Below are 26,757 nucleotides of genomic sequence, written 5' to 3'. Positions count from 1 at the left end.
CCGACATGCCTACCACATTGTGAAACATTGGGATGCCTGGATATCAGGAGCAAGTGTTGAATCTCCAGAAAATTTGCCCTTCCTAATGCAAATGGAACAATTCTTAGAGGGTGTTCCTGAGGAAATAGAAAGATACATCCTAGACGGGAAGCCCAAAACTGTAATCAAGGCAGGAGAGATTGGAGCCAGATGGGTGGAGGTGGCAGAGAAGAAGAAAACTGGTCGCAGTTGGAGCGGAGACCAGAAGGGACAACCCCAGACCACACCCTATTACCGGGGGCCGCCCAAGGCCCCACCTACCTCCCAAAGAACCCTCCAGACCCCTTATCGTCCCGCCACCCCGTTCTCCAGCAACCCTCCTCGCCCCAGTGACCCGTCAGCTGGACGATGTTTTAAATGTAACGAGCTGGGGCATGTAAAGGCCAACTGCCCCAAGAACCCCAACAGATTACAGTTCATTGCACCGGAATCACACCAGAGGTCCGCAGGCCCAGATACCTCCCAGATACCCTTGGAGCGGAGGGAAACTGTGAGTGTGGGCGGGAAGAAGGTCACCGCGTGGAGGGACACTGGAACACAAGTGTCAGCTATCCATGCTTCCTTAGTAGACCCCAATTTAATCAACCCAGAGATCCAAGTGACGATTCAACCCTTCAAGTCTAACTCTTTCAATTTGCCTACAGCCAAGTTGCCTGTCCAGTACAAGGGCTGGTCAGGAATGTGGACTTTTGCAGTGTATGATGATTATCCCATCCCCATGCTGTTGGGGGAAGACTTGGCCAATCATGTGAAGCAGGCCAAGAGGGTGGGAACAGTCACCCGCAGCCAGGCTAAACAAGCCGTGAGGCCTAGCTCTGTTCCGGAAACTTCTATCAGGACCCGGTCAGAGGTGATGGACCCAGACCCCAGGCCAATGTCTGCAACAGCAGTAGTGGATCCAGTTCCAGAGACCCAGACGGAACCAGTCCCAGAACCGGAACCAGCCGAACAACCAACACCAGACCCCGTGTCAGCACTGAATCCAATACTTGCAACCTCAACACCAGAGGGCCCCACCGACCCTGAACTGGCAGCAGCCGATAACCCGACCCAAGAGGCTCAGCCGGAGCCTGAATCCCAACATAGTGCACCAGCGGAGAGCGGTTCACAGTCAACAGAAACAGCTCCATCCCCTATATCGCTTCCAGAGGGACCAAGCCTAGGTCCCCAATCCAATGAGGAACTGATGTCTCCAGCATCAAGGGAACAGTTCCAGACCAAACAGGAAGCAGATGAAAGCCTCCAGAGAGCTTGGACGGCAGCACGGAGCAACCCACCGCCTCTCAGCTCTTCTAATCGATCCAGGTTTGTTGTAGAAAGAGGACTTTTATACAAGGAAACTCTTTCTGGGGGACACCAGGAAGACTGGCATCCTCAGAGACAGTTGGTAGTTCCAACTAAATACCGGGCCAAGCTCTTGAGCTTAGCCCATGATCACCCTAGTGGCCATGCTGGGGTGAACAGGACCAAAGACTGTTTGGGGGGGTCATTCCACTGGGAGGGAATGGGCAAGGATGTTTCTACCTATGTCCAGTCTTGTGAGGTGTGCCAAAGAGTGGGAAAACCCCAAGACCAGGTCAAAGCCCCTCTCCAGCCACTCCCCATCATTGAAGTTCCATTTCAGCGAGTAGCTGTGGATATTCTGGGTCCTTTTCCGAAAAAGACACCCAGAGGAAAGCAGTACATACTGACTTTCATGGATTTTGCCACCCGATGGCCGGAAGCAGTAGCTCTAAGCAACACCAGGGCTAAAAGTGTGTGCCAGGCACTAGCAGACATTTTTGCCAGGGTAGGTTGGCCCTCCGACATCCTCACAGATGCAGGGACTAATTTCCTGGCAGGAACTATGAAAAACCTTTGGGAAGCTCATGGGGTAAATCACTTGGTTGCCACTCCTTACCACCATCAAACAAATGGCATGGTGGAGAAGTTTAGTGGAACTTTGGGGGCCATGATACGTAAATTCGTAAATGAGCACTCCAATGATTGGGACCTAGTGTTGCAGCAGTTGCTCTTTGCCTACAGAGCTGTACCACATCCCAGTTTAGGGTTTTCCCCATTTGAACTTGTATATGGCCGTGAGGTTAAGGGGCCATTGCAGTTGGTGAAGCAGCAATGGGAGGGATTTACACCTTCTCCAGGAACTAACATTCTGGACTTTGTAACCAACCTACAAAACACCCTCCGAACCTCTTTAGCCCTTGCTAGAGAAAACTTACAGGATGCTCAAAAAGAGCAAAAAGCCTGGTATGATAAACATGCCAGAGAGCGTTCCTTCAAAGTAGGAGACCAGGTCATGGTCTTAAAGGCGCTCCAGGCCCATAAAATGGAAGCATCGTGGGAAGGGCCATTCACGGTCCAGGAGCACCTGGGAGCTGTTAATTATCTCATAGCATTCCCCACCTCCAACCGAAAACCTAAGGTGTACCATATTAATTCTCTAAAGCCCTTTTATTCCAGAGAATTAAAGGTTTGTCAGTTTACAGCCCACGGAGGAGACGATGCTGAGTGGCCCGAAGGTGTCTACTACGAAGGGAAATGTGGTGGTGGTGTGGAAGAGGTGAACCTCTCCATGACCCTTGGGCGTATGCAGCGACAGCAGATCCAGGAGCTGTGCACTAGCTACGCGCCAACGTTCTCAGCCACCCCAGGACTGACTGAACGGGCATACCACTCCATTGACACAGGTAATGCTCACCCAATTAGGGTCCACCCTTAGCGGGTGTCTCCTCAAGCTAAAACTGCTATAGAACGGGAGATCCAGGATATGTTACAGATGGGTGTAATCCGCCCCTCTGAAAGTGCATGGGCATCTCCAGTGGTTCTAGTTCCCAAACCAGATGGGGAAATACGTTTTTGCGTGGACTACCGTAAGCTAAATGCTGTAACTCGCCCAGACAACTATCCAATGCCACGCACAGATGAACTATTAGAGAAACTGGGACAGGCCCAGTTCATCTCTACCTTGGACTTAACCAAGGGGTACTGGCAGGTACCGCTAGATGAATCTGCCAAGGAAAGGTCAGCCTTCATCACACATCTCGGGCTGTATGAATTTAATGTACTCCCTTTCGGGCTGCAAAATGCACCCGCCACTTTCCAAAGATTTGTAGATGGTCTCCTAGCGGGATTAGGAGAATATGCAGTCGCCTACCTTGACGATGTGGCCATATTTTCGGATTCCTGGGCAGACCACCTGGAACATCTACACAAAGTCCTTGAGCGCATAAGGGAGGCAGGACTAACTGTTAAGGCTAAGAAGTGTCAAATAGGCCTAAACAGAGTGACTTACCTTGGACACAAGGTGGGTCAAGGAACTATCAGCCCCCTACAGGCCAAAGTGGATGCTATCCAAAAGTGGCCTGTCCCAAAGTCAAAGAAACAGGTTCAATCCTTCTTAGGCTTGGCCGGTTATTACAGACGATTTGTACCGCACTACAGCCAAATCGCTGCCTCACTGACAGACCTAACCAAAAAGAAACAGCCAAATGCTGTTCAGTGGACCGGAAAGCGTCAGAAGGCCTTTAACAAGCTTAAAGAGACACTCATGTCTGACCCTGTACTAAGGGCCCCAGACTTTGACAAACCGTTCCTAGTAACCACAGATGCATCCAAGCATTGTGTGGGAGCAGTTTTAATGCAGAAAGGACCTGATCAAGAATTCCACCCTGTAGTGTTTCTCAGCAAAAAACTGTCTGAGAGGGAAAGCAACTGGTCAGTCACTGAAAAAGAATGTTATGCCATTGTCTACGCTCTGGAAAAGCTACGCCCATATGTTTGGGGACGGCGTTTCCACCTGCAAACCGACCATGCTGCACTGAAGTGGCTTCACACCATCAAAGAAACTAACAAACTTCTTCGGTGGAGTTTAACTCTCCAAGATTTTGATTTCGACATCCAACACATCTCAGGAGCTTCTAACAAAGTGGCTGATACACTCTCCCGTGAAAGTTTCCCAGAATCAACTGGTTAAAATAGTCCTTGAGATGTGGAAAATATTGTTAGTCTTTATGTACTTGGTAGTATATTTAGAGATGCATGTGTCTTATTAACTCTGTTTTTCCTAGAGCTCCAGGAAGAAATCCCAGTCAGTGTTTCACCCTAGCTGGGATTTGGGGGGCGTGTCATAAATATAAAGGGAAGGGTAAACCCCTTTGAAATCCCTCCTGGCCAGGGGAAAGCTCCTCTCACCTGTAAAGGGTCTGTAGTGACCTAGGCAAATTGGTGAGGCTTTTTACCAAACCTTGTCCAGGAAGTGGGGTGCAAGGTTTTGTGAAGTATTTTGGGGGGAAGGACGCGTCCAAACAGCTCTTCCCCAGTAACCAGTATTAGTTTGGTGGTGGTAGCAGCCAGTCCAAGGACAACGGGTGGAATATTTTGTACCTTGGGGAAGTTTTGACCTAAGCTGGTAAAGATAAGCTTAGGAGGTTTTTCATGCAGGTCCCCACATCTGTACCCAAGAGTTCAGAGTGGGGGAGGAACCTTGACAGACCCTTTGTTTCTCTCCCTCCTCCCAGCTTTTGAAAGTATCTTGTCTCCTCATTGGTCATTTTGGTCAGGTGCCAGCGAGGTTACCTTTAGCTTCTTAACCCTTTACAGGTGAGAGGAGCTTTCCCCTGGCCAGGAGGGATTTCAAAGGGGTTTACCCTTCCCTTTATATTTATGACAGGGGACTTCTGTGATTCAAGTAGCCAATGCAATCACTGACATTCTGCTACCAAGTATAGTGACTCTGGGAAATGTGCAGGTCATAATGGATAGCTTTGCTGCAATGGGTTTCCCTAACTGTGGTGGGGCGACAGACGGAACACGTATTCCTATCTTGGCATCAGATCACCTTGCCAACCACTACATAAACCACAAGAGGTACTTCTCAATGGTGATGCAAGCATTGGTGGATCACAAGGGACATTTCACCAACATCAACGTGGGATGGCCAGGAAAGGTGCATGACGCTCGCATCTTTAGGAACTCTGGGCTGTTTGAGCAGCTGCAAGAAGGGACTTAGTTCCCAGACTAGAAAATTACTGTTAGGGATGTTGAAATGCTAAGTTATCCTTGGAGACCCAGCCTACCCCTTGCTCCCATGGCTCATGAAGCCATACACAGGCAGCCTGGACAGTAGTAAGGAGCAGTTCAACTATAGGCTGAGCATGTGCAGAATGATGGTAGAATGTGCCTTTGGACATTTAAAAGCTCACTGGCGCTGTTTGCTGACTAGGTTAGACCTCAGCGCAACCAATATTCCCATTGTTATTACTGCTTGCTGTGTGCCTCATAATATCTCTGAGAATAAGGGGGAGATGTTTATGGCGGGATGGGAGGTTGAGGCAAATCACCTGGCTGCCAATTTTGAACAGCCAGACACTAGGGCAATTAGAAGAGCACAGGTAGGCACGCTGCGCATCAGAGAGGATTTGAAAACCAGTTTCATGACTGGCCAGGCTACTGTGTGACAGTTGTGTGTGTTTCTCCTTGATGCAAACCCGCCCTCTTTGTTGATTTTAATCCCCTGTAAGCCAACCACCCTCCCCATTTCAATCACAGCTGGCAACGGAAATAGTCACTCTTGTTTTGAAACCATGCACTCTTCCTTTATTAATTAAAAAAAAGGGAGATAACTGATAAGGTAGCCCGGGTGGGGTAGGGGAGGAGGGAAGGACAAGGGCACATTGCTTATTGTAGCCACACTACAAATCAAAACTGTTTGAATGACAGCCTTCTGTTGCTTGGGCAATCCTGTGGAGTGGAGTGGCTGAGTGCCTGGAGCCTCCCCCCACCCACATTCTTGGGTGTCTGGGTGAGGAGGATATGGAACTTGGGGAGGAGGGCAGGCAGTTGTACAGTGTATGCAGCGGCAGTCTGTGCTCTTTTGGCATTCCTGAAGCTCCACCAGACACCTGAGCATCTCTGTTTGCTCCCCCATTAGCCTCAGCATTGCATCCTGCCTCTTCTCATTGCGCTCACATAATACTTTCCTTGACTCTGCCACTGAATGCCTCCATGTATTCAGCTGTGCCCTATCAGTGCGGGAGGACTGCATGAGCTTGGAAAACATGTCAACATGAATGTGGTTTTATTTTTGCCTTCTAATCTGCGATAACCTCAGGGACGGATATGATGGGGGAGCATAGAAACATTTGCACCTGCAGGGGGATAAAAAGGGAGAGTAAAATTTAAGATGATACATTTCTGAGAACAAAAGAGAGACTCTTTCACAGTGAATCAAGCAATTCACAGCAGACAGCACATGTGCTTTAGGTACAAGGTCGCTTTTTGCCTTTTATATTGAATGCCTGCCGGTATGGTGATACATCACACATGGCTGGGCAACAGAATTCGGTTTCCAGGCAGTCATGGTAAGCCAAAGGGTACGCGGGTTTGGCTTCTAACACTTTCATAACGTGTGGGAATATTTTCAAACTGCAGCATCCTCCTTTCCCATAGCATGCAATGCCGGTTTGGTTTGCCATTTAAAAGGAGGGGCTGCGGTTTTCAGGTGGATGTGCAGCACAGACCTCCCCCCACCCCTCCACGTGGCTATTTGAGATGATCCCTTCACCCTTCCCCCCACCGCGTGGCTATTCTCTGGGATGATCCCTTTTAGCCAAGTGCAAACAGCCCAGCATGAATGGGGTCCTTTTATTGTTCCCTTACAAAAAATCCCCTATTTCAACCAGGTGACCATGAATGATATCACTGAGGCTAACACAGAAAGATAAAGACCAAATGTTGCTTGAATGTGACCAAAACCCAGGACCATTCGCTGCCATGCTTTGTGCTGCAATGATTCCAGACTACTTGCTACTGGCTTGGTGTGTTGAAGTGTCCTACCATGGAGAACGAAATAAGGCAGAAACCTTCTGCAAAGGCTTTCAGAGTACCTCCAGGAGAGCTTCATGGAGACGTCCCTGGAGCATTCCTGCTCCACCCCCAGACATGTTAACAGACTTTTCCAGTAGTTGTACTGGCCACGAATGCATCCCAAGTCTTCAGGGCAAATCAGACATTAAACACTATTGCTTTTAAACCCTGTACTGTAGTTACAAATGTGCACTCACCAGAGGTGTTTTTTCCAGCTTCAAGGTCGGGGATCCCACCTTGGGAGGGTATTGGCTCCAGGGTGATGAAAAGGTCCTGGCTGATGGGGAGAACGGATTCACCACGTGCCTGCTGCTCATTCTCTTCCTCCCCCTCATCCACAAAATCCTCCTCCCTGTTGTGTGAGACTCCCCCCTTGCAGCTGTCCACGGACAGTGGTGGGGTAGTGGTAGGGTCCCCCCCTAGAATGCCATGCAGCTGATCATAGAAGCAGCATGTATGGGGCTCTGACCCAGAGTGACTGTTTGCTTCCTTTGTTTTTTGGTAGGCTTGCCTGAGCTCCTTGACTTTCACGGGGCACTGCTGTGTGTCCGTTTTAGCCTCTGTCCATCATGCCCTGTGCGATTTTGGCATGTATATCTGCATTTCTTCTTTTTGATCGGAGTTCTGCCTCCACAGATTCTTCTTCCCATACAGCAATCGATCCAGTGTCTCCCGTTCACTCCATGCTGGCGCTCATTTATGATTCTGGGGGGACTGCATGGTCACCTGTGCTGCTGAGCTTGTGACGCTGAACAAACAGGAAATGAAATTCAAAAGTTTCCGGGGCTTTTCCTGTGTACCTGGCTAGTGCATCGGAGTTGAAAGTGCTGTCCAGAGCAGTCATATTGGAGCATTCTGGGATAGCTCCCGGAGGCCAATAACATCAATTTGTTTCTGAACTACTCCAAATTCAACCCAGGAAGGTAGATTTTAGCGCTACTCCCCTCACCGGGGAGGAGTACAGAAGTCGATTTTAAGAGCCCTTTAGATCGATGGAACGGGTTTGCTTATGTACACGCATTCATTATAAAATCAATCTAAACCGGCTAAATTTGACCTAACCCTGTTGCGTAGACCAGGGCTAAGAGACCAAAACACAGACTCTGGACTCAGCATTCATGTATCCTACAGTCTGAACTTGGAATCTGATACGTTCCCTCATTGGCTACCATCATTTGCCCATCATGGAAGTGCTTCTTGTCCAACAAGGCAGCCAGATTGGGACTCATAGGCATGGAATGGCTCTGAAGGAATCAGCTGTTTCTCTCTGTGCTTCATGAAACTTTAGAGCCAAATGGTAAAAGATAGTTGTTCACAATTTAATGATGGCATCCTTTAGGAGTGTGATCAATGCCACTTAACTAGGGAGCAGCGTTCTAAAAATAGTTTACCTAGGCCACAGGTCACCAGAGCATCCATCTCTGTGGTGAAAATCAACCACTCATACCTGCCATTTCTACCTGAGTTCTTGTCAAATCATTGACCTTCCTTCAAGCAATTTTACACTTCTCTGGCATAGAATTCTTCACCAACCACACAACATATCAGTAGCGATAGTGAGGTATAACTCCCCCAAATATGCACTTTTATTTCTTTAATCTGGTGGTGCAGATTTAAATTAGGGACTAAATTCAAGTGTGTCTTAAAATCCCTGTAAGACACCAAAAGTCAGGAATCTATTAGAAATAGGTATCTTTCTGCAGCTCTATCACATTCAACACGGATTTCATTTTCTACATATTTGCAGCATCTCCCAGGGGTGAGTTGAACAGCAATGTCACTTCCATTTGCCCCATCTCTACCTAGCTAGGGACTGCATTTCACAAATAATAGGCAACATGCACCTGATTAGGAAAGAGATATCTTCAGGAGCAACCTGCTGCAGGGCCTGGGCCACAACTGCTTTGGGAGCGAATGTATGTGTACTTTGCTTATTTACAAGTCATTTACTAGTGAATCCTATTCCCAGACCTTTAGAAAAAAATATTGACTTAACCAACTGAACAACAAGGGGATTGGGATGGTGACGTGGAATAAGGGAATCCCTCTGACTTACCCTATCAAAAAAGTGAACAGAATCTTAGGAATCATTTTAAAAGGGATAGAGAATAAGATGGAGAATATCTTATTGCCCTTATACAAATCCATGGTAGGCCCACATCTTGAATACTGTGTACAGATGTGGTCTCCTCATCTCAAAAAAGATATACTGGCATTAGAAAACGTTCAGAGAAGGGCAAATAAAATGATTAGGGGGTTGGAACAGGTCTCATATGAGGAGAGATTAAAGAGACTAGGACTTTTCATCTTGGAAAAGAGGAGATGAAGGGGGTATATGATAGAGGTCTATAAAATCATGAGTGGTGTGGAGAAAGTGAATAAGGAAAAGTTATTTACTTTTTCCCATAATAAAAGAACGAGGAGCCACCGAATGAAATTAATGGGCAGCAGGTTTAAAATGAACAAAAGGAAGTTCTTCACACAGCGCACAGTCAACCTGTGGAACTCCTTGCCTGAGGAGGTTGTGAAGTCTAGGATGATAACAGGGTTGAAAAGAGAACTGGATAAATTCATGGAGGTTAAGTCCATTAATGGCTATTAGCCAGGCTGGGTAAGGAATGGTGTCCCTAGCCTCTGTTTGTCAAAGGGTGGAAATGGATGGCAGGAGAGAGATCACTTGATCATTACCTGTTCGGTTCACTCCCTCTGGGGCACCTGGCATGGGTCACTGTTGGCACACAGGATACTGGGCTGGATGGATCTTTGGTCTCACCCAGTATGACTGGTCTTATGTTCTTATCTTCTTCTGTTGTTACAGAGGGTGAAATGACATTTTCCCCTATCCCTGCCCTGTTCCTGATCTTTGTTATAGTTCAATATATTTTAAGTGAGGAAAATGGTAGTAAAAAAATCTGCTCTCCAGCACAACCTGAAGCAACATCCGAGCAACTGCAAATGAAACAATTTGTTTCTGAAGGGGAAACTTGATGACTAACAATTGCTTTGAAATGGGGGAACAGTATAACCATGATACTCAGGGTTTGTTTAGACTAGGAAAAGTGATGGTGTTTAGGTCAGGTCAAGGGGAAAGCTAATGCAACCACTGCACATGGGCTGCATCGGCTCTACAACTGTAATTGTCTTTTTACACCAAGATCACTAACTTGAGCAGCCAATGCCATGTACAGTCATAGTGGATGTAAGGCACAGGTAGTTTTTGCCTCAGTGTAGCTTGTTGGGATCAAACCTCTCTCTCCCACCTGGTGCTCAAGAACATTCCTGGCAGGAGGGACACACACTCCTACGACTCAAAAGGAAAGAATTTGATAGAAAAGATCACAGGACTGACCCCAACAAAGGGTTGGCTGCAAAAGGCAGAAGCAGGCAACTCATCTGGGGGAGCTGAGAGACCACAGTGAAGATGGTGCAAAGATGGTGCAAAGATCACTATGTGGGAATTAGCAAATGTCATTTAAATATATATATATTTAGCCAGCCCTAATCAAGGCATTTATTACAGTTCTCTCCCATGTGGATTTTCTGATGTTTAATAAGGCTGGAGCTCCAACTGAAACGTTTCCCACACTCAGAGCATCCATAAGGTTTCTCACCTGTGTGGATTGTCCTATGTCTGATAAGGTTTGAACTCCGATTAAAGCATTTCCCACAGTCAGAGCATGTGTAGGGCCTCTCTCCAGTGTGGATTCGCTGATGTGTGGTAAGGGCTGAGCTATAACTGAAGCTTTTCCCACACTCAGAGCATGTGTAGGGCGTCTCTCCACTGTGGATTCTCTGATGGGTGGTAAGAGCTGAGCTATAATTGAAGTGTTTCCCACACTCAGAGCACGTGTAGGGTTTCTCTCCTGTGTGGATTCTACGATGCACGCTAAGGTGTGAGTGCCAACTAAAGCTTTTCCCACACTCAGAGCACATGTAGGGTGTCTCTCCTGTGTGGATTCTCTGATGTGTGATAAGGTGTGATCTCTGATTGAAGCTTTTCCCGCACTCAGCGCATGTGTAGGGCCTCTCTCCGCTGTGGATTCTCTGATGTGTGATAAGCCGAGAGCTCTGACTGAAGCTTTTCCCACACTCAGAGCATGTGTACGGCGTCTCTCCACTGTGGATTCTCTGATGTATGATAAGCCTTGAGCTATAACTGAAGCTTTTCCCACACTCAGAGCACGTGTAGGGCATCTCTCTAGTGTGGATTCTCTGATGCGTGATAAGTCTTGAGCTCTGATTGAAGCTTTTCCCGCACTCAGAGCATGTGTACGGCGTCTCTCCGCTGTGGATTCTCTGATGTATGATAAGCCTTGAGCTATAGCTGAAGCTTTTCCCACATTCAGAGCACGTGTAGGGCATCTCTCCAGTGTGGATTCTCTGATGTGTGATAAGGTTTGAGCTCTGATTGAAGCTTTTCCCGCACTCAGTGCACGTGTAGGGTTTCTCTCGTGTGTGGATTCTACAATGTATGCTAAGGTGTGAGTGCCAACTAAAGCTTTTCCCGCACTCAGAGCATGTGTAGGACGTCTGCCCAGTGTGGATTCTCTGATGTGAGGTAAGGGCAAAGCTCTGATTGAAGATTTTCCCGCACTCATGGCATACGTAGCATGTCTCTTCCAAGTTGATTCTCTCACGTGTAACAAGATCTGAGTGGCTACTGAAGTTTTCCTCTGGCCTTTGCTGACTCTCACAGGCTTTTTCTTCTTCTGGGAGTGCACAACTCCCGGAATCACTCCCTTTGGATCTTCCTGATAACGTCCCATGGGATTCTACTTCCTCAGAATCTTCCTGCTGGGGTTTCTCCTCGTTCTCACTCGCCAGCCCAACTCCTGATGGGAGACAGAGAGAATCCACAAATAGATCACTTCCTGCGCCAGAGAGAAAGGAAATCTCAGAGAGAAGAATGGAAAAAGGGATGAACAAACCAAAATATGTGTGGGAGAGATCAAACCTATCAGGAGCTGATTTTCCCCAAACCCTTCCCCAGAGGAGAGAGAGGAAGGGATCAGTTCTGGGTCCACATCTCACCAGAACTCTCATGGGAAAGCGAGATTGGGGAGGCACCTGCTGCCAGTTGTCAGTCAGGGTAGCTGGGAAGCCATGAGTGACATCCGCCTAATGATCCTACATCTGCAGGGAACAATCCTCAACTTGGACAGTTCACAAGGTTTTTGTAGGATATCCCAAATGTTTCCTGTATTCATGGACAGTTTTTGAGTTTGTTTAACCAATTTCTTACTTGTGCAGGCAACTCTTGGGAGCACTTCTTTCTCAGAGCCATGGGGGTCTGGGAACCACGGGTCTTCCCCTCGTTCCAGCTGCAAGATCACATCAGGTTTGGAAACTGGAAACCCTGCTCAAGGCAAAGAAAACAAGGGAGGTCAGTGGAATTTGTGGGATACTTGTCACACGGAATATTCCATGGCTTTAAGCCCAGCTCATTTTTAATTAGTAACATCCCAAGGCCAGCTTCCTTGCCTCAAAGTGTCTGGAGAGTTATTATTATTATAAATCATATTCATTACCTTAGTGCCTAAGGACCAACTAACAGCCCGTTGTGGAAGGCACCATACAAACGCAGAATATTAGATGGCCCATGCCCTGAAGAATTTACAGTCTCAATAGACAAGGCAGACACAGAATGGGGGAAGGAGTAGAACCCACCAGCCGAGCGAACTATGTGAAGGCAGAGTGCCAGATCTGATGAACACAGCTTATATCTTGAGACTATCGTATTTAATGTTATGACTAGGGCCAGTGTTTTCTAGAAATTACCGCTATTACTGCACTTTTTTTCCTGACATTACTCTTTGTCATAAATATAAATGGAAGGGTAAACACCTTTAAAATCCCTCCTGGCCAGAGGAAAAAATCCTTTCACCTGTAAAGGGTTAAGAAGCTAGGATAACCTCGCTGGCACCTGACCAAAATGACCAATGAGGAGACAAGATACTTTCAAAAGCTGGGGGGAGGGAGAAACAAAGCCTCTCTGTCTGTCTGCGTGATGCTTTTTGCCAGGGACAGAACAGGAATGGAGTCTTATAATTTAGCAAGTAATCTAGCTAGATATGCTTTAGATTATGATTTCTTTAAATGGCTGAGGAAATAAGCTGTGCTGAAAGGACTGGATATTCCGGTCTTTGTGTCTTTTTGTAACTAAGGTTTTGCCTAGAGGGATTCTCTATGTTTTGAATCTGATTACCCTGTAAGGTATTTACCATCCTGATTTTACAGAGGTGATTCTTTTTACTTCTATTAAAATTCTTCTTTTCAGAAACTGAATGCTTTTTCATTGTCCTTAAGATCCAAGGGTTTGGGTCTGTGGTCACCTATGCAAATTGGTGATGATTTTTATCATACCTTCCCCAGGAAGGGGGGTGCAAGGTTTTGGTGAGGATTTTGGGGGGAAAGACGTTTCCAAACGGCTCTTTCCCAATAATAAACCCGGTTAGACATTTGGTGGTGGCAGCAAAAGTCCAAGGGCAAAGGGTAAAATAGTTTGTACCTTGGGAAAGTTTTAACCTAAGCTTGTAAAAGTAACCTTAGGAGGTTTTCATGCAGGTCCCCACATCTGTACCCTAGAGTTCAGAGTGGGGAAGGAACCTTGACACTCTTCATTTCTGGAATCACCGTTCATATCCGGAATTGCTCAACAGAGGGTGGGTGTGGCATGCAAGATCACAACCCCCAGATTTCTGCCCAGAGACACCTGACTCATCCCCACAGTGCAGGGCAGAGGTGATGTGTGGGCAAGGGACACCGTGTGCTGCCCCCCTCCCGATTTCTGCCTGGAGACAACTGACTCCCCCCCAGGGCAGAGGGCAGAGGCTGGGGGCTGGCTGCTATTGAGACTTGCTGCCAATTTCTCCCCTCCTCATACAAATCTGGGCTCAGCTAAACCACTGGAGCTTCCTCTGAGCAAGGAGGGTACTTGGCAGTGGGATGCCGGGCACTCGCACCTCCTCTCGGTTGTGTCCACAACACCTCTCCCCTGCTCATCTCCCTGCACACAGGTGGTTCGTGCCCTGTCTCCCCAGCACACAGCTGGCTCTAGGCTCTCAACGCTCAGTGTCTGGGCCCCACCTCCTACACACAGCTGGCTCCTGCCGTCTCCCCCCAATGAATTTTCATGCTGTAAAGGATTATATATTGCTCATGTTTGTCAATTACTATGTTTTCATTGCCAGCAAACAGTAGCCCTAGTTATGACTGTTATCTCTATATTTGAGACAGCCCTTGAAAGCATGAATACTTCACAGACTGTGATGCTGAGATGAGCCAAATGATACTGGGGAGGGCTGAGGGATGGGTTCTCTGTGCAAGATGGTGTCACTATGGGGTGATGAAATCTCAAGGTTAGTTATGCAGTTCTCCAGCTTTTGAAGCTTTGCCCTACGCGGAAAGGGGCAGGTAGTGATTTATCCTCTTTCACAAGACTGAAGACAGACTTTTTGGGGAGAAACAGCTGAGTTTGAGCTGACTGAGGGCGGGTCTTTTGTAAAATTCAGGTTTTACTATATAGTCTGCAGTCAATCAGGAAGTAAGGGGGGGAATGGGAGCAGGGAATGGGGGTGGGGAAACTGGAATCATGTTTGGCTAAGGGCAGGAATGGGAACAGGGACACAAATAAGGCTCTGTGGTGTCAGAGCTGGGAAGGGGGACACTAAGGAAGGAAACTGGAATCATGCTCACTGGAAGTTCTCCGCAATAAACATCTAATTGTTTGCACCTTTGGACTTCGGGTATTGCTGCTCTCTGTTCATGCGAGAAGGACCAGGGAAGGAAGTGAGTGAAGGAATAAGACCCCTAACAATCTCATAGAATCATAGAATATCAGGGTTGGAAGGGACCTCAGGAGGTCATCTAGTCCAACCCCCTGCTCAAAGCAGGACCAAACCCCAATTAAATCATCCCAGCCAGGGCTTTGTCAAGCCTGACCTTAAAAACTTCTAAGGAAGGAGATTCTACCACCTCCCTAGGTAACGCATTCCAGTGTTTCACCACCCTCCTAGTGAAAAAGTTTTTCCTAATATCTAACCTAAACCTCCTCCACTGCAACTTGAGACCATTACTCCTTGTCCTGTCCTCTTCTACCACTGAGAATAGTCTAGAACCATCCTCTCTGGAACCACCTCTCAGGTAGTTGAAAGCAGCTATCAAATCCCCCCTCATTCTTCTCTTCTGCAGACTAAACAATCCCAGTTCCCTCAGCCTCTCCTCATAAGTCATGTGTTCCAGACCTCTAATCATTTTTCAGAGTAACAGCCGTGTTAGTCTGTATTCGCAAAAAGAAAAGGAGTACTTGTGGCACCTTAGAGACTCACCAATTTATTTGAGCATGAGCTTTCGTGAGCTTTTCTTTTTGCTAATCATTTTTGTTGCCCTTTGCTGGACTCTCTCCAATTTATCCACATCCTTCTTGTAGTGTGGGGCCCAAAACTGGACACACTACTCCAGATGAGGCCTCACCAATGTCGAATAGAGGGGGACGATCACGTCCCTCGATCTGCTCGCTATGCCCCTACTTACACATCCCAAAATGCCATTGGCAACAAGGGCACACTGCTGACTCATATCCAGCTTCTCATCCACTGTCACCCCTAGGTCCTTTTCCGCAGAACTGCTGCCTAGCCATTCGGTCCCTAGTCTGTAGCTGTGCATTGGGTTCTTCTGTCCTAAGTGCAGGACCCTGCACTTATCCTTACTGAACCTCATCAGATTTCTTTTGGCCCAATCCTCCAATTTGTCTAGGTCCCTCTGTATCCTATCCCTGCCCTCCCAGTTTAGTATCATCCGCAAATGATCTCCTGTGATTACGAACTGGAAAAGGAGTTTCAGAAATCTATCATTGATCAACCTTTGGCTGAGTTTAAGAAAAGAGTACCCCCTTCTGGCAGAAAAACTTGCTGCACTTTTGTTAGCATTTTCAACAACATACTTTTATGAGAAAGCGTTTTCCTCGTACGCACATCTGAAAACCAAATACAGAAACAGACTTGATGCTGAACCAGACCTGAGACTTTATCTTTCTCCAGTGGTTCTGGACTTCCAGGAGCTATGCAGAGCAAAGCAAGCACATCCATCATACTGAGGAAATTTAAACTTAAATCCCTGGAAATATTCATTTTTAGGAGGGGGTTCACAAGATTTCACAATTTAGTGAAAGGGGTTCACGGGCTGTTAAAGTTTGGGAACCACTGGCCTAGATAATACTTAGTCCTGCCTTGAGTGCAGGGGACTGGACTAGATGACCTCTCACGGTCCCTTCCAGTTCTGTGATTCTATGAACCAAAGGCCAGAGAAGAGCAGAATCAAAGAAGTCACTTTGGGGCGATTCTCCCTGTCGTGCCCAAGACAGCTGTCTCAGGTTTATAAAGTTGTTTAATGCTCCAGCCTTTAGAGAGTCTCTCCTGGGAGTGCCCCCTTTCATGGGCTGGGCCTAGTTTTAGCTTTTGGCAAGCATGACCCTGGGGGCTCTGAGACTGGGCCTTCTTGCCTCAGCACACCTTGTTTCTTTCTGTGGCTCCCCAGTGAGTCCAAATGAGTAGATACTCCTGATAGATACTGTGAACATAAGAACAGCCCACTGCGTCAGACCAAAGGTCCACCTAGCAGTGGCCAATGCCAGGTGCTTCAGAGGGAATGAACAGAACAGGTCATCATCAAGTGATCCATTCCCTGTCACCCATTCCCAGCTTCTGGCAAACAGAGGCTAGAGACACCATCCCTGCTCATCCTGCCTGTGGCACTGGCAGATGGGGTGTTAGCTCTTGCAAAAGCCCCCATGTCTTAATTGAACATGGACAAATGCAGAGCTGGAATCAGTCTGCCTCACCTGTGTTAGTATTGTTAAAACAGGTATTAGAATGATAAGAATGTGTTTAGACGTTATTGAATGCTTGTGAGTTGCTGCCTGGGTTAATATCTGACTAGTTGCATTGTGAGCCTCTGTGGCTCTGTAAATCACCAGACAGGAGAGAGACTTTACCTGTGTGAAGTGCTGATTGTCAATGGAATGCATGACACCCTGCCAGGCAGGAAAGGTCCATCAATGCCAGATAGACTATTATGGGATGTTAAAGACGGCAAAAGACTGTTGTTGTGCTCTTGACTTCCTATTAGCTGAGTTTGCAGCTCAGAGCACATGGCAGGAAGGGGATTAAAAAACCCCATATGGAAGGAACAGATTATCTGAATGCTGCTTGGACTCTGGGGGGCAAAGTTTCTAGGCACAAGCTAGAGATCCCCAGCCGCTTAGCCTGGGTTAGTCCTAAAGAATATGTAGAGCTTACTTATTATAGAAGCTTCTATTACCTTTTGAAATTTAAGACTGTAACTTGTCTGCATCGATATGATTAAGGCTTTAACTTTGTGAACAACTCTCATTTCCTTTTAAATTAATCTTAATACAGGTTATTGCAGGACTGGCTACAAGTTTTGTCTTTGTTGGGAGATCTAAGATTGAATTGACCTAAGTGACTGGTCCTTTGGGACAGGCAGTAACCTGAACATTGCTGTGATTCGTGGTGTAAGGCAGTGGTTCTCAAGCGGGGTCTGGAGCCCCCTGGGGGCCCGCAAGCAGGTTTCAGGGGGGGCTGCCAAGCAAGGCCAGCATTAGACTTGCCGAGGCCAGGGCAGAAAGCTGAAGTTCCAGCGCATGGGGCTAAAGCCAAAGCCTAAGCCATTTAGCTTTGTGGAGGCCCCAGTGGTATGGGACCCCAGGCAGTTGCCCTGCTTGCTACCCCCAAATGCCAGCCCTGGCTTTTATATGCAGAAAACCAGTTATTGTGGCCCATGTGGGCCGTGGAGTTTTTATAGTATGTTGGGGGACCCTCAGAAAAAGGGTGAGAACCCCTGGTGGAAGGGACCATCTGTCACAAAGGTGAGCTCACCTGCGTGGTGAGATCTATGGGATGATCCAAGGGGACTGTCCGTGATTCCATGTTACATGCTGCTACAGTGCATGAAGCGTTTACACTTGATACTTGGTTGGTGAAATCTACATATCGATCTCACAACCAATTTGGGGTTTGTGTCGTCCTTCTTATCAGTCTGCCTGAGGCTGGTGCTCCTGCTCTCGGGTTACTGAAGACAGCGTTACAGAGACTTATCGGTGCAAAGCCACCAGCAGCAATTTGCAGGAATGCAGAGCAGGTTTTACGGTGGCACCGTGTGGGCCATATGGTCCATGGACTCAGTCAAGCCCTAGTTCTCCTCCAGTGTACATCAGCATCCCAGCAACCTTCAAGGAGGGTCAAGGCTGCCACTCCTTCAGTGATGATGGATCTCCAGCATAGCATCACCCACACCTCATGACCCGCCTTATCTCCTGAGACACAGGTGAGTGACAGAGGGTGCACAACGGATCCTGCGGTGGGGGATAACAAAACATACCCTCTGGGGGTCACCCCTCAGGAAATGAAGGTGACAGGCATTGTGGTGGCAGTAAACAGGGAGAGGAGGGAGTGGGAGCAGGAGGGAGCAGCACCCTCAAAGGCAATGATGCTGGTGGGTCACCCCACCACATCAGGCATGGGGCTGATAGGGGCCATTCCCTAGGGCCTAGCTGCCTGTGAAGGGCTATATAAACCACACACTGGCACAGAAGGGGTTAAACTGCCACTTTAGTCTGGACTTGCCCAGCCCCTCCACACGTGCAAACCAGGCCAGGACTGGAGCAGGAGTTAACAGGAGAGACCTACTCTACTCAGAGGGGGGCCACCCTGGGAAGGGAACCGTCTATGGAGCATCTCCAGCCCCAAAGAGAGGGCTGGCAGCATTCGGGGCTCTGGCCTTCACTGAGGGAGGGTGGGGATCCCTAGAGCTCAAAGGGGGAGCAGGCTGAAACTTGCGCTGGAGACCCAGTCAACTCTGAAGGCGACTGAGACTCTCCCACAGCCCCCAGAATAAGAGGGGCCCATATCCTGATGGGATCTGTCCACAGTTTCCCCCCCACCCATTTCTTTTATTTCATTCCTTTATTTACCCTTGTTTGCCGACAGTCAGCTCTTTTGCTGTTTCCCATGGGGTCCCTGCGTGTGGCTGGGCGGGAGGCTGCCAGGCAGAGGGGAAAAGTGACACAGGGCTGCGAGGAAAAGGAGGGAGGGGAGGAAGGAGACCTGGGGAAAGGGCGAGGCAGAGTGTGATTAGGTGCTGGGCAAGTGCCACACTACTGCTGCTCCCTGGTGCTGCGGGGCCGGGCTGAACAGAAGGGTCTGTACCGGGGAGACCTTCATTAACCCCTGGGCCCTGCTCCTGCCAGAACCACCCTGGGGCCGCCCCGGGCTCCGCCCGTCCCGCTGAGGAGCTGCAGCCTCCAGGTACCGGAGCGAGCCCCGGCCGCAGGGTTGGGCAGTGACTCTGCGCCAGTGTCGGGGCAGGGGAAACCTGGCATCTCACAGTGCCGGGATCTGTTCCCTGGGGGCCCGCACCCGGGGGGGCTCGCAGCTGCTGTCCCAGCAGGAGCCCAACACCCCCCAGCTCGGCCAGGCTCTGCCCTGGGGCACCACTGGGGGATCCGGGGCGGGAGGGGACCAGCCCTGCATGTGGCTGGGCGGGAGGCTGTCAGGCAGGGTGAGAAATGAGACCGGGCTGGGAGGAGAGGAGGAAGACCTGGGAAAAGGGGCAGATGGAAAAATGTCTGCACAGCCAGGAAATTACAGGGAGAGGAGACGAGCAGGTGACCCCTGAGGAGCGGGGAGAGAAACGGAAGGAGGGGCTGAGATCACCTCAGATTTACTGCTGCTCTCTCCTGTGGTGATCTCTAGTCCTTCCCCGTTTCTGTGTAAGGAGAACATTTAGGAAGTTATGAATATATACTGGAAATTATGTTCACAAAGACTGAAACAGGTTCCTTTCAACCAGGAGGTAACAGACCTTTCTCTCTCTGTCCGGTGATGTGCATACTGGGCATTGTACGTCTCACAATGGGGGCCTGTTTGTACACTCAGCGAAATGCTAATTGAATAGATTGTGAAATCTTCAAGAGAAGAAAATTTACAGGGAATAAATAAAGAGCAGGATCCTGTTTCGAGTGAAGACAATAGTATGTGGGGGGACATTTGTGGGTGCAGAGATACAACTTGCATCTTCTGCCATGGAAACAAACTGACAGCATGACTTGTCTCATGAAAGAAAGATCACAGCCAAACCTGGCTGTAAAATGCTGGAGGAACTTTCATGGGTTTTGCTCTATAACATGAAAGGATCTAGTTAGGTAGGTAAGTCTAGGTTCTAGAAAGCGTGTTATGATTTTACTTCATGTGAAACCATTTGTTTCCAAGACTTCTACTTGCTACCACTTGAATCTCTATCCTTGGTTAAATAAATGTTCACTTATTTTCATTAGAAATACGTCTGAGTGCCATGAGTTAAATGGCGTCGTGATCTGAGGGGTAACCGGTAAGCTGCGATGCAGTGCTTCTTCGGGAGCAACGAATCTGTCAACATGAGGAGCGTCCAGGGGGCTGGAAAGTCCAGGGAGACATTTGGAAAGCTCAGAGGTTGGAGCGTGTCTACTGCTAACAGGACCCGGGGCATGAAAAGTGAGGTCCAGTGTGAGAACCATAAGTGGTCAGGCCTACATGGTCAAGCCAAAATTAGATGCTAGGATCTGGCTCAAAACACCAGGAACCACAGAGGAATGTGACAAGGCAGGGACCAGAAACAAGGTGTGGTCTCTCTCAGCAATAGGTCAGGGATCTGCCTTGCTGCACAGAGGGCTTCCCAGTATTTCCAGGTTTAAACAGGACACCTGGATCAGAGGTCACGGGAAGAGCTGCCAGTCATCTCTCGTGTGGGCGGCACTTCCTGCAGTGACTGGTCTCCAGGAGGTGCATTGCCAGCAGCTCTGTCAAGGCTGCCCGGTGGTGGCACAGAACCGCCACCCATCCGGGACTCTGCAGACCCATATTCCTGTCCCAGTAATTTTCATGCACCAGCCCACATCACCTTCTCCCAAGGAAGGAACATCCCATTGTCTCCTATCCAATGAGCCCCCCCAACTGTCACACACTTCATGCATTTGGGAAGTTGTTATAGCAGACCACCAGTTCTACCATAGCTAAAGTTCAACATTACATTCTGTACAAAGATCAGCTATCTGAATAGGTCTAACTTCCCCTTGCTTACTAAGAATCTTTTGAAATTTGCTGCTTATTATAGGGGTGCCGAGCAGGGCTAGTGGCCAAATATGGGGTGATTTGATGAAGAGTTTCCTGAGAGACAGCCCTCCTGAAAGCAGCTTTTCACATTATCATCTGGTTCCTATAACACGATCTTGCACAAACCTGGGGCTGAAACTATGGTTGTAATTATCCACCAAGTGATCTCAGTCCCTGTGCATTTATCTTTTCTGGTACATGGCACCCAGTTCCTCCTTGGGGAAGAGGTATAGAAAAAGCTAATAACTGTAGAGGTTAGAATTTCAGATTGGCACGAGGACAAGGGTAGACTCAGAGAGCCTGAAAGGCCCATGAAATGCAGCAAGACTAAGGGCAAGTCTACCCTACAGAACTAAGTCAACATACAGCCACCACAGTAACTGAATCGTTTTACATGTGCGCACTACACTCCTTGTGTTGGTGGTGTGTATTCTCACCAGGAGCATTCGCACCAATTTAACTGCCAATGTGGGGCATTGTGGGAGTTTCTAAAGGCAGCAGCAGCTGACGTAAGCAATGCGGCGTCTACACGGACACTGCGTCCACCGAACTACATAGACATAAGCGCTACGCCTCTCGTGGAGGTGGAGTTATTAAGTCGGCGTAATGGGCAAGCAACATTGGTGGCAACTACCTTTTAGTGTAGATGCTTACAGAGTTGGGTCAACGTAAGCTGCGTTATGTTGACTTAACTCTGCAGCGTAGACCAGGCCTAAGGCTCTTGTTAACAGTCAGAGGGTTTCCAGCAATCTACCCTCACTGTAATTCATTGGCTCAAGAGAACCTGAGCTCCACCCATGAGTTTGAGTGAGACCTCACCACTGATACCTTTCAGACAATGTGTGCTGTGCATTTTTCTTGCATCCTGTAGGAGTTCCTCTTTAAAGTTTTGCCCTCTGATACGAACATTTCTGGGTTAAGAGGCATATTTTCAAGGGCTCTAAAATCCATGTGCCGACTCTGACCTGGTTTGCTCTTAAAAGCTTTGCCAGTCCATCTCTGTTGTTTACGGCTGTGAAAAAGTGCGCGCACACATGTACACCATCCAACATAGCTCTGCTGGCAAAAGCTCAATTATAGACACAGCTATAGCGGCAAAAGTGTCCATTTTAAAAAAAAAGGAAACTAAATGCTCATAAGCTACATTACTGCAGAGTTAAGGTTGCCCAGTGCTGTCTTCTGCCTTGCACCGTATGGACGATTACTAAACTTAAATCTCTGCAAACCAGGAAAAGAAAAGTTAATGTAAACACCACCCCTCCAATGCAACCTTAACTTTGCCCCCAACCCTTAGCCCTGCAGCTGAGAATGTTAAGCTTTGCGCCGCCCACACAGAACCAAACTGCCACAGGAATTCAGGTATTCAGCTCAATGTGGCAGTCACGGGAGGAAATTCTATGGTCTGTGTTATAAAGGACGTCAGAGTAAATGACCTAATATCACATCAGCCTTAAAATCTATGAACCTATAATCGATATGAGGAAAGACTAAGAGAACCTGTCAGTGTTTGTGTTGTGTTCACAGATGGGAATCCCAACATTTCTCTGCATGCCCTCCAGCTGTGTGCACAGGGTCAGCTGTAGCTGTCACTGGATGAAGGAGGGATTGGTTGGAGCAGCTGGGCAGAGCTGTGGCTGTGCTCTGAAGAGAGGTGCGTGTGAAACTTGGGGGACCAATTCTGCCTCATTTCCGTGCTGAGTGTTGTAGGCTTTGTCAGTAAAGGTGCCCAAGGGTGTGCTTATGTCATAGGGATTGTCAGCACTCGGATAGCATATGGTCTAGTGATCTGTGAGGCTTAGTGAGGGGTAAGTGAAGGCAGTGACTCAAAAGGAAAAGTCAGGTTAAGGGCAAAGGGGTGGTAACACTGTGCAAGTCTCAGATGGTTTGCGTGCACGAAGTTCAGTGCAGGAGTGCAGGCCAGGGGTAGGAAGCGTCTGTTTGCTATGATAGAGATGAACCCGACTATTATCTTAGCTAAGAGAAGCTGTTAGACTTTCTGCTGTACTGCTCTGTTCCCAGAGCGTTCTGCAACAGGGGAGGGCAGAGCACTAGTTTGTGTGTCACTGGCATGGAGCTACTATAAGGTGGGTGCATAACTGGTTGGAAAATCATTCCCAGAGAATAGTTATCAGTGGTTCAGTGTCCTGCTGGAACGGCATAACGAGTGGGGTTCCGCAAGGATCAGTTCCGGGGCCAGTTCTGTTCAATATCTTCATCAACGATTTAGATAATGGCATAGAGAGTACACTTATAAAGTCTGCGGACGATACCAAACGGGGAGGGGTTCCAAGTGCTTTGGAGGATAGAATTAAAATCATCTGGACAAACTGGAGAAATGATCTGAAGTAAATAGGATGAAATTCAATAAGGACAAATGCAAAGTACTCCACTTAGGAAGGAACAATCAGTTGCACAAATACAAGATGGGAAATGACTGCCTAGGAAGGAGTACAGCGGAAAGGGATCTGGGGGTTATAGTGGATCACAAGCTAAATATGAGTCAACAGTGTAACGCTGTTGCAAAAAAAAAAAAAGAAACATCATTCTGGGATGTATTAGCAGGAGTACTGTAAGCAAGACACGAGAAAGAAAAGGAGTACTTGTGGCACCTTAGAGACTAACCAATTTATTTGAGCATGAGCTTTCGTGAGCTACAGCTCACTTCATCAGATGCATACCGTGGAAACTGCAGCAGACTTTATATATACACAGAGAATATGAAACAATACCTCCTCCCACCCCACTGTCCTGCTGGTAATAGCTTATCTAAAGTAATCATCAGGTTAGGCCATTTCCAGCACAAATCCAGGTTTTCTCACCCTCCACCCCCCAACACAAATTCACTCTCCTGCTGGTGATAGCCCATCCAAAGTGACAACCCTTTACACAATGTGCATGATAATCAAGTTGGGCCATTTCCTGCACAAATCCAGTTTCTCTCACTCCCTCACCCCCCTCCAAAAACCCACCCCCATACACACACAAACTCACTCTCCTGCTGGTAATAGCTCATCCAAATTGACCACTCTCCAAGTTTAAATCCAAGTTAAACCAGAACATCTGGGGTGGGGGGTGGGGGGGGGGGTAGGAAAAAACAAGAGGAAATAGGCTACCTTGCATAATGACTTAGCCACTCCCAGTCTCTATTTAAGCCTAAATTAATAGTATCCAATTTGCAAATTAATTCCAATTCAGCAGTTTCTCGCTGGAGTCCGGATTTGAAGTTTTTTTGTTTTAAGATAGCGACCTTCATGTCTGTGATTGCGTGACCAGAGAGATTGAAGTGTTCTCCGACTGGTTTATGAATATTATAATTCTTGACATCTGATTTGTGTCCATTTAAAGAATTATAATATTCATAAACCAGTCGGAGAAAACAGAGGGGACATGATCACAGTTTTCAAATACATAAAAGGTTGTTACAAGGAGGAAGGCAAAAAATTGTTTTTCTTAACCTCTGAGGATAGGACAAGAAGCAATTTGCAGCAAGGGCGGTTTAGGTTGGACATTAGGAAAAACTTCCTGTCAGGGTGGTTAAGCACTGGAATAAATTGCCTAGGGAGGTTGTGGAATCTCCATCATCGGGGATTTTTAAGAGCAGGCTGGACAAACACCTCTCAGGGATGGTCTAGATAATACTTAGTCTTTTCTTGAGTGCAGGGGACTGGACTAGATGGCCTGTTGAAGTCTCTTCCAGTTCTATGATTCTATGTTGGGATGATGTTGAAACAGGGCAGAGGTGGCATGAACCTTAACTTTTCATTTCCCCTTCTAAGAATGGAGGAAATGGGAATTCTTACCAAGCGAGGTCACATTCTCATAGTTCTCCTGCATGACGTCAGTGTAGAGGGCTCTCTGAGCGGGGTCCAGCAGAGCCCCCTCTTCCCTGGTGAAATACACAGCCACCTCCCCGAAGGTCACCGGCCCCTGAAAGAGCAAGAGTCCAACACTCAGTACCTGCTGCCCCAGTCACAACCCCACGATTCATGGGGGAGAGGAGCCAATCAAATGGAAGCTCTGAGGGAGACAGTCAGCAGAGTCCTATCCCCATACTGCTGAGAACAGCCATGACGCATCACGGTGAGAGAACAAAGAGAGCCACACACCTACGAGCCAGAGGCTGATACAGCCCCATGGTAGGAATCCCAAAACCCTCCTCACTGCCAGCAGCTGGATGTGAGGGGCTGGGGGCATCTTCCCTACACCTCTCTGGTGGGTGCCCCCTTTCTATGTCACACCAGCCTCTGGCTCGCAGGTTGAGGGTTCAGCACTGGAAGTCCGGTCAGTTTTCCCAGCCCTTCCCAGGGGGTTGGTTTCTCTATTTCCTGTTTCACAAATTAAAGAATTTTCTCCTCCAACACCCAAGCGTTTGTTCCTAGAATCTAGGCCCAGGTTAAACAAATCCCAACAGGTTTGTCACACTCTGTCCCCTTCCCTTTCTTCACCCAGGGTAGTCCCTGCCCCCTGCAGACCTCATTCCCCAGAAGTTGCCACCTCTTCAGCATTTACTGCCCCTCTCCCACCAGCAGGAACCCACCAGGAACCACCCCCCCCCCCAATAACCCCTACCTGAGCTGGCTCCACAGCAGCCATTTCTCTTCCCTGTCCCATGGGAGGACCGGATGAGCTGGAGCGAGACGTGGGTGTCGTTCTGCAGCCTGGCAGGGCGAGAAGGGCAGTTGTGGAGATTTCAGAACTGGCTTTACTTCATTTCACATCACAATTCCTCCAGGCTCTTTCCCTGCAGACAGAGATTGTAGATTCTGCCATGCTAGGAACATGCTCAGTCCCCATATTGCAGAACAGACCTTGCCCCTGTCCTCCACCCTCCCTCCTCCCAACCAGGACTAAACCCACCAAGACATTTTCAAACCCTCCCAGCAACAGAGTTTGAATTAAACACTGGAAAAGACCAGAACCAAAGGAGCCCCCTTTTTTTGGGGGGGGGGCAGGGGGAATTCCCCCTGACAGTGTCCCCAGGGCAGCACACTCCTGCAGCAGGGGGACCAGGGAGAGTCAGGGGCTGGTTTTTCCTCTCTCTGCTCCTCACCTTGTTCACAGGAAGGTGACCCTGTGCAGGGATGCTGCAGTGAGTGTGCCCGGGTGGGTGTCATAAATATGAACAGAAGGGTGACCATCTTTCTGTATACAATGTTATAAAATCCCTCCTGGCCAGAGGCAACATCCTGTTACCTGTAAAGGTTAAGAAGCTGAGCAAACCTGGCTGGCACCTGACCCAAAGGACCAATAAGGGGACAGGATACTTTCAAATCTTGGCTGGGGGGAAGGCTTTTGTTTGTGCTCTTTGTTTAGGTGTTTGTTCTCTCTTGGGACTGAGAGAGGCCAGACAGAAATCCTTCTCCTCCAACCTATCCTAATCCAAGTCTCCAATATTGCAACCAGTATAGGTAAGCCAGGCAAGGAGGATTCGTTTATCTTTTGTTTTATTTGAATTTTCCCTGTGTTAAGAGGAAGGTTTATTCCTGTTTTCTGTAATTTTAAAGTTTTGCCCACAGAGGGATCCTCTGTGTTTTGAATCTGAATACACTGTAAAGTATTTTCCATCCTGATTTTACAGAGGTGACTCTTTTACCTTTTCTTTAAGTAAAATTCTTCTTTTGAGAACCTGATTGATTTTTCATTGTTCTTAAGATCCAATGGTTTGGGTCTGCGTTCACCTGTACCAATT

At 48.0% G+C, this 26,757-nt stretch overlaps 1 protein-coding gene across 5 annotated transcripts in view; it reads right to left on the bottom strand.

Annotated features, from left to right (window-relative positions):
* The window catches only part of LOC144258285 (uncharacterized), a 65,275-nt gene that overhangs the window by 37,692 nt on the left and 826 nt on the right, over nt 1-26,757 (bottom strand). Inside the window, exons 2-5 of one of the 5 annotated variants that reach the window (XM_077806738.1) lie at nt 25,638-25,809; nt 24,869-24,995; nt 12,146-12,259; nt 8,452-11,774 (exon numbers count right to left, since the gene is read on the bottom strand). In XM_077806738.1, the coding sequence (XP_077662864.1) occupies nt 10,402-11,774; nt 12,146-12,259; nt 24,869-24,995; nt 25,638-25,679 (1,656 nt within the window). In that variant the 5' untranslated portion in view covers nt 25,680-25,809 and the 3' untranslated portion in view covers nt 8,452-10,401. Of the gene's footprint in view, nt 1-8,451; nt 11,775-12,145; nt 12,260-21,324; nt 23,409-24,868; nt 24,996-25,637; nt 25,810-26,757 lie in introns of those variants that run through there. The other 4 variants (XM_077806741.1, XM_077806740.1, XR_013344653.1 and 1 more) reach the window with 4 other exon arrangements.

The sequence above is a fragment of the Eretmochelys imbricata genome, chromosome 28 (assembly GCF_965152235.1).
Source record: "Eretmochelys imbricata isolate rEreImb1 chromosome 28, rEreImb1.hap1, whole genome shotgun sequence".
Lineage (NCBI taxonomy): Eukaryota > Metazoa > Chordata > Testudines > Cheloniidae > Eretmochelys > Eretmochelys imbricata.
Note: the sequence above shows the minus strand (reverse complement) of the source record. Positions and strands in the feature narration are given on the sequence as shown.